At 63.2% G+C, this 7,748-nt stretch overlaps 1 protein-coding gene across 1 annotated transcript; it reads right to left on the bottom strand.

The window, feature by feature from the left end:
* Positions 1-1,483: 1,483 nt before the first annotated feature.
* Positions 1,484-7,522, bottom strand: ACTRT2 (actin related protein T2). The gene has a single exon (XM_003939636.4). It carries the CDS (start codon positions 2,847-2,849, stop codon positions 1,716-1,718), a length of 1,134 nt encoding a protein of 377 aa, XP_003939685.1. The 5' UTR covers positions 2,850-7,522; the 3' UTR covers positions 1,484-1,715.
* Between the last annotated feature and the right edge of the window lie 226 nt (positions 7,523-7,748).

The following is a 7,748-nucleotide window of genomic DNA, read 5'->3' as shown; positions in this document are numbered from 1 at the left end:
GCACGCCCTCCCGGGAGGAGGGAGAAGGAAGGCCGAGACTCTGTTGCCAGCGTCCTGTCCTGGCGGAATGGCCACAGGACGCTCTGTAAACACAGGAGGAACAGCAGAGCGAGTCTTGGGCTCCAGACAGGACAAAGGAACGCCAGACCAGGTAAAAGCAGGGGTCAAAAGATTCGACTTCACAAGCCTCTTGAATCATATTTGATGGTTGAAGGAAAAATCCCACGGCCCTCTGATGTTGCATTCGGCACACGCACCGGAGACAGAACAACTGTGCTTTAGAGGGGACAGGGGACGGCCCTGGACAGAAGAAAGTTTCGCGCTTCCCTCTACCGGCACCACGTCAATGCCTGCAGCCCGTGGTGGCACATACATCCCCGCACATGCGGCGCCACACCCAGGGTGGCCACTAAGAAACCTACACAAGCAAGATCCTCTAAACACGCTAACAAATCGAGACACAACCCTGAACAGGTTCCGGCAACCCAGAGCGAGGTCAGATGAAACAGGAATGAGAAGCAGAAGGCACGGCGGAGGGAAGCGGGGTGGCGGGCCTCGTCCCCCACGTCCTGCGCGACCAGGCAAATGGTCTGCACACGCCAGTCAAAAGGCAGAGACCGACGGGCTGGATGAGAAGTGACCCAGCTACACTCCGTCTTCAGCCCGGCCCCCTGCTCCCTCTCAGTACGGCACAGTCGGCTGAAAGTGAGATGACAGGAAAGGACTCACCGTGGCAAGACTGAAGGGCACGTTTCAGGGAATTGCGTTCGTTTCCTTCGGGCTGGATTTCCCGAGTCCTTTCTTCTTCCTCGTCCTCTCCTCCTGCCTCACCTTTCCCTCCCTCTTCCCCCGGCCACGTGCCGGAAGCCACGGTGCGTGCACTTGGTGGTGACCACGCGGAGCACAGGCACGTGTCCATGCAGAGGCCGGACAGGGACAGACACAGGGAAGGGGCGCTGCTTGCTTTTCCCAGAAAAGAAAATTGAGGGAAGGGCATTTCATGAGTTATCTGTATTCTCCACCTCTCTCCCAACAATATTCTGGGTGAATTCCACCACATCTATGTGGAAAACTTCCCTCCATGCGTAATTCACTCAACCGTTAAGGCTGGCGATGGCCGTTCACTTTGTTAACTATGTTTAACTGTAAACATCCTTGAAAGTAAAAACAAACAGAAGCGTCACACTCGCTGAACGGAAGGGCCGCTTCTTCCTTTGGGAGCAGGACCCCCGAGTGCAGAGGGCCCTAAGCAGGCAATGCCGTCTGCCCCCGTCTGCTCCCGTCCGCTGAGAACCCCAGCTCCGCCTGTCCAGCCGCCCAGCCTCCCACGAGCTCAGCCCCGGCCTGGCGCGCCGGGTAAGGACCTACACCGGTGGGGGTTTCTTGCTGAGGCCTCAGAACCAGGTGGCACCTGCTAGTCCCCACCCTCCCTGCCCACTCTCTCTGCCCACCTAAGACCCTTGTCAAGAGTACAGACTCCGGGGCCCTGTAGACGGACCGGCCTGCACTCGGCCCGGGCTGTCTTAGCAGAAAGCGAAGGGGGCGAGGGCGTGGACCGACACCACAGATTCACCGCCAGGGCCAGAAACTTCGCTGCCGCCCCCAAGAAGGAACTGGGCCGAGTAGCCAGACGCGCGGACGTCTGTCCTTTATTGAACGTTTCCCAAAGCCAGGCCTCGGGTTCTCTCCCCACCGGGCCCCGAGAGCAGCGCCCCTCAGAAGCATCTTCTCTGCACCACAGAGGGCCCAAACTCCCTGAATTCTGCGTCGGTGACCCACATCTGCTTGAAGCTGCTCAGAGAGGTGACGATGGAGGCTCCAATCCAGGTGGAGAACCACCGGTCGGGGGGAGCCGTGATCTTGATGGGGGTCCCCTTGGAGGCCAGCTGCTCCAGCTCCTTGAGAAGCCGGTCGTCCAGCCCGTGGAGCAGGGTGGTGCCGCCCGACAGCACGATCTCCCCGAAGAGGATCTTCTGGATGTCGGCATCACACTTAGTGATGCTGGAGGACACCATCCTCGGGAGCCCGGGGCTCTGGCCGCCCAGCTGCTCTGGTGCAAACAGGGCCTCGGGCGCCTGGTACAGCGGGTCCCCGAGGCTGACGATGTGCCCGTCAGGCAGCTTGTACTCCCTCAGGCCCTCTTCCGGCCTCCGGGAAAGCTCCTTCTCGGGCTCCAAGGCCACGTAGCACAGCTTCTTTTTGATGTCGTCCACGAGGCCCCTGTCCAGCACGCAGGGGAAGGTGTGGCCACTGGCCAGAAGCAGCCGCGTGAGGAGCTCCGTGATGTCCCTGCCCGCCACGTGGAGCTTGGTGACCGCGTGGGGCAGGGAGTAGCCCTCGAAGATGGGGACGGTGCAGGTGACCCCATCCCCGCTGTCCACCACCAGGCCCGTGACACAGGCCGAGGCGTAGAGCGCCAGCACTGCCTGGTCCGACAGGTAGAAGGCGGGGACGCTGAACTTCTCAAACATGACTTCCGCCATCTTCTCGCGGTTCTCCCTGGGGTTCAGGGAGGGCTCCGTGGTGAGCAGGGGCTGGTCGCTGGGCTTCACGCCCAGCTCCCACTCGAAGAGATGCTTCCAGAGCCTCTCCGTGTCGTCCCACCCCGTGATCAGGCCACGCTCGATGGGGGCGTGCAGCTGCAGCACCTCCTGCTTGTACAGGGCCTCCTCCCCCACAAAGTATTTTTTCTGGTGGGCTCCCGCCGAGGGCGTCTGGAATTTGGGGTGCCCCACCATGGAGCTGACCACGTGCCGGGGCCCAAACTCCCCAGACAGGCCCGCTTTGCAGAGCCCCGAGCCATTGTCAAAAATCACGGCGGGCGAGTCTAACGCGTGTGGGTTCGACATGCCGGCCGCGTTCCCTTCTCAGCCTCATCCAAATCCAGACCCGCCCTCCAGCGCCGCTGGTCGGAGATCCTCGGCTCTCGGGGCGGCTGGCAGGCAGGGCTGGCACCGCGCCCTCAGCCGCAGGTCGGGCCTGCTGAGGCCGCTTCCAGGGCGGAGTCTCCGAGGTAACAATCCAGCCCCGGCAACAATTGTCCTGAGCCTCAGGGGCCCTGGGCGGGGGTGGGGCTGAGCCCCCATCCCCTGCAGGGTGAGGCACTCAAGAGCAGGAGGCCAGTGCATCCCAGGGCAGTGCTGATAAGCCTGTGAGCTGAGGCGGAGGCTGAGCCTTAGAGTGGAGAAGCAGCCCAGCCTGGGTGCACCCAGAAAACCAGCATCTCTGGCCCCAGAGCTGCTGCCTCTGGGTTGACAGCACTTCCCTTTGCTAAGGAGAGGAACCAAGCACCAGGAGGGGTGCTGAAAGCAGTTCTGTCCCAACAGGCACTCAGAATGGGCTTCTGAATGGTGACTCCTCCAGGAAGCTCTCAGGGATTTCTCCTCCTTCCCTCGCGTTAGCCCCAGGTCTCTGTCCCACTAGGTGGGCCCTATTCAAAGCCCTCTGGGCTGCTGGCCCTTTGTCTACGAATACACCGGGCCCCTCATTCCTCTCTGCAGACTCCGAAGTGCCAGCACAGAGCGAAGTCCAGTGGCCCACAGAGTTGGGAACCCCAGCAGCCCTGAAGATGTGGCCTCTGGTTTCACTTGGGCAGCTGGGACTGCAGCCTGTGACATCTCTATGTGCCTAGGGGCTGCCGCAGTCAGGCCACGCCCAAGAGCAATGCTCAGAGATGGCCGGCTGCGAAGGCTCAAGGCCTGAGCATGACCAGGAATGCGGTGCCGGGCCAGGCCAAGGGCGCCAGTTCTGGACTCTCAGAGGACCCACAGCAGTGCCCACCTGGCACTCAGACCCCTGCTTGGTCTTCAGCTTGGGGAGAAAGTGGGAGGGGCTCAAACTTGGGAGCCAGCTTCACGTCCTGAGGCGGGCAGAGGTGGCCTTAGAGAACATGAGGTTCATTTGCCCTCTCCTGTTGCGTCCACAGTCACCCCCAAGCCCAGCTCGGTCCCCCAGTGTTCTCCCAGAGGATGCCTTCTGGGCTCACGCCCTCCTGGAGCCCCTTGGCTGCTGCTGATGGCCTCCTCTGCATGTCCTGCAGAGCCTGCTGACCCAGCAGGCTGTGTAGACACATGTTGTAGATGGGCGGTCTAGACACATGCTGCAGACATGTGGTGTAGACACAAGATACAGACAGGTATGGATGTGCCGTACAGATGCGTGGGATGGGTGGGTGGGGTAGACGCGTGGTGTATGCCCGTCGTTGGTGTGCGGTGGGCGGGGTAGACGCGTGGTGTATGCCCGTCGTTGGTGTGCGGTGGGCGGGGTAGACGCGTGGTGTATGCCCATCGTTGGTGTGCAGTACAGACGTGTCTTGTTGACATGCGGCTTAGTGGGCAGCACGAATCCCTGCGTGGGGGTCAACACAAACTTGATAATTAGTGAAGGATTTTCCCAAAGGGCATCCACAGAGGGAAACTGAGTCAAACACAGGCTAGTGCTGATGTGGCTTTTAAATCTCCATTTCTCTGGAAACTGGCCAGCCACCGGCCGCACGGCTAGCTTGCAGTCATCTCGGGGACCCTGGGCTCCCCGGGGCGGTAGGTGTGGATAGAAGCGCTGAGCCATGGGTGTGGCCTGGGGCCCTGAGGCCCCTTCCGAAACCTGCTGACCCAGGCCATGGCACTCCTGCCTGCCCACATCCAGGTCACCCCATAGGTCCTGCTGGAGGTCACCTGAGGTCTGGCTGGTGCTGGGGAACTGGGAGAGTGTCCTGGGGCAGGGGCAGGTGCCATCCCAGCCCTGTTCCTATTAGATAGTGTTACCGGGCAGAGGGTGTCCCGCCTTGAGTGCTGTCTTCCAGGCGGGTCCCAGGCTGTGAGGTGAGTCGTTCACGGATCCCTTTCTGACTCTCCTGTGCAGCCACACTCACAACAGAAGGACCGCCCTGCGCAGCAAGGCTTCCCTCCAGGCAGAACTGGCAGACCACAGGCACCAGTCCTGGGAGATGGAAGTGGACCCATCGCCGCTGACCTGCACCGCCTGGGGTCCTGGCGAGGTGTGGCTGTCCACAGGGCAGCCCTTTGAAGACCCGGGTTGAGATCTGGGCAGCTCTCTCTGGCTCTGCAGAGGGGCGAGGACCCCTCAGCCACGTGCCCTGCTGAGCACTGGCTCAGTGTCAGCTGATGCTACCAGAGATGGCCCCGGACAGGGACCAGGTGGCCCCGGGAGGGTGAGGGAGGGCCACTCAGGGATGGTTCATGTCCCCTGGGCCCACCGCCCCCAGCTAAGCCCTCTCCACTCAACGCCTGGCAAGGTCGCCTTGGCCTGGGAAGGTCCCCACCGCTGGGATGACGGAGCAGGCTGTGTGGTCTCCCAGACCCAGGCTCTGCACGGCCAGATCCACCATCACGTCTCACGTTTTGGGGAGAGCATTCCCTGGGGTTTTGCTTCTTGGGGTTCCAGCTGCAGCCGTCACAGCGGGGCTGCACCCTTGGTTCTCAGGTGTGGCTGGACACTCACTGCTGAGCCAGGAGGAACGTGCTCTGACACTGTCTAGATTTTGGCTCTGCTGGTGGCCACAGTGGGAGGCGGTGACAATGCTGGGTGGGGAGGGCTCTCGGGTCACGTGCACAGAAGCGTGGAGGTGGCCCAGGGCGGGCCAGGGCCTTGGGCATTTGTAGGCAGGACAGAGTAGGAGGCGGACGCCGCTAAACCCGGGCTGTGAGCTCCTGGAGGGTGCTGTGGGGCCGCCAAGATTCCTCCGTGCCCTGCTGCCCTGGCAAGGCAGTCACAGCATCCCGGGCACAGCCTCTTACCCTGGTACACGTCCTGCAGAAACACGGAGGCTCCTGTCCCTGCCCTCCCAGGCCCGGCTGCTTCCCCAGCCTTCACCTTAGGTCTGGGCCTTCCCACCTGTTTCCAGCTCTTCCGGGTCCCCCCGTGACCCCGGCCAGTCCCGCTTCGGAGGAGACTGGGGCCTACCCCTAAGTGCGCAGCTGCCAAACCGCGGCACGGCGGTGCCTTGACCCTGGGCCAGGGCCCTTTTACCTAAATGTTTCCACGCTCCCTGCTGAGCCTGGGAGCGCTGAGACCCTTGGCCCTGGGTCTGGTGCCCTGACCCATCCTGGGAGCGCACGTGCCCGGCAGAGCAGGCCCTGGGGCGCCCACCACGTTGCTGGTAGGCCTTGGGGGAAGCGATTCTCAGGCAGGGTCGTCCTTCCACAGTTGCCATCGGGACCCTTGGACACCCAGGGCCAGGCTGGCTCCGTCACCGTCACCTCTGGGTTTGCTGTTGAAGCCGAGAAGCTCAGGGGCAGGGCCCCACTGAGGCCCGGCTGCGGCTCGGCAGCCCCTCCATCCTGGCTGCATGGTGTCTCTCGGGCTGAAAAATTGCCCGCCCCATGGGCAGAGCCAGAGCAAGCAGGAAGGACCCTGAAGACTCCAGCACCGAGGCCCCCTGGCCCCTGTCTGCGGCTGGCACCACGTGGGCACGGAGACTGAGCGGGTTTATGAGCCGCAGCCTAGGTGATGCTGCCCTGCTTTCCAGCTGCCTCTGGGGCAGAAATTCCTCCGCGCGGTCGGTTCTCAGGTGACCGGGAGCCTCCACCTCCTCCCGTCCGCCCGCGGTGGGAGACGCCGGGCACCCGGGCACACCAGCCGGGAGGAAGCACCTTCCACCCTCTGACTACTTGGGTCTGCACCTCCTGAGGGGGCCTGTGTGAGACCCGCGGGGGTCCTTGTCACCCGGGGGGGTTTGACTCCAGCTGGACGGAACCCCCAGTAGCTGAGTGGACTTGGAGCTCCTGGCGAGCGTTTGTGGTGAAGGGCGTCCTCCTTCCCTGCTCCAGCCAGAGGCCACGGCCCCACCTTGGCTTATCCCCACCCGTGCGGGCCAAGCCTCATAAATCGCTAGGACAAGTTTATGGGTGAGCTGGCCGCGCCTCCGTCCCCTCCAGGGCAGAGCTGACCCTGAGAGGATTCTGGGGCCATCGTGCCGGGCCGCCCAGGAAGCCTCGCTCTTCTTTCTGCTGGAGGGGTCGCGCCCAGCACAGCCCCTCCCACTTGCCCAGCACCCCCCACCCACCTCCCGTCCCTGTGGGGTCCCTGAGACTGGAGCAGGAGGTGGACGGACATGGGTGTCCCAGGGAGCTTCCAGGCACCTGAGCTTGGAGCGGGCAGCCTGGCATCTGCTGGGCACCCCCTGCCCCCACTGCCCTGGCCCAGGATGTCCGGGTCACCCAAACCCTGGGCGAGGGGCCTCTCTGTCAGCCCAATTGTCCCTGGTTCCATCTGCCACTGGTGGCCTCAGCCCATTAGTGACCAGTGGTCTGGGCTCATTAGCACCCACCCCCATCTGGTGGCCGGATCGTGCAGGCTGAGGGTCCCACGCGGGCGTCTGCAGTGAAGGAACAGAGCGACGCTCAGACAGCAGGAGGCACACTGTCCTCGAAAGAGTGAGGGGCTGTGGGGAGCGCAGGACTCACAGTGGCCGCAGGAGACCTGGGAAGCTGTTCCTGTACGTCTCTGCCCGTCACCCCAGAAGGGCCCAAGCCCCAGCGTTCTCCCCGCAGCTCAGCCCTTGAGTCCCTCCACCCGTCTACGTGCCCAGTATCCATCATTCCAGCCAACCCCTCCTCCCTCCCCTCCCTCCCTTCCCTCCCCTCCTTCCTCTCCTCCTTCCCCTCCCTCTCCTCCCTCCCCTCCTCCCTCCCCTCCTCCTCTCCTCCCTTCCCTCCCTCTCCTCCCTCCCCTCCCTCTCCTCCCTCCCCTCCCTCCCCTTCCCTCCTTCCCCTCCTCCCTCCCCTCCC

This window comes from Saimiri boliviensis, chromosome 11 (assembly GCF_048565385.1).
Source record: "Saimiri boliviensis isolate mSaiBol1 chromosome 11, mSaiBol1.pri, whole genome shotgun sequence".
Lineage (NCBI taxonomy): Eukaryota > Metazoa > Chordata > Mammalia > Primates > Cebidae > Saimiri > Saimiri boliviensis.
The sequence above is the reverse complement of the archived record's forward strand: the minus strand, read 5'-3'. Positions and strand labels throughout refer to the sequence as shown.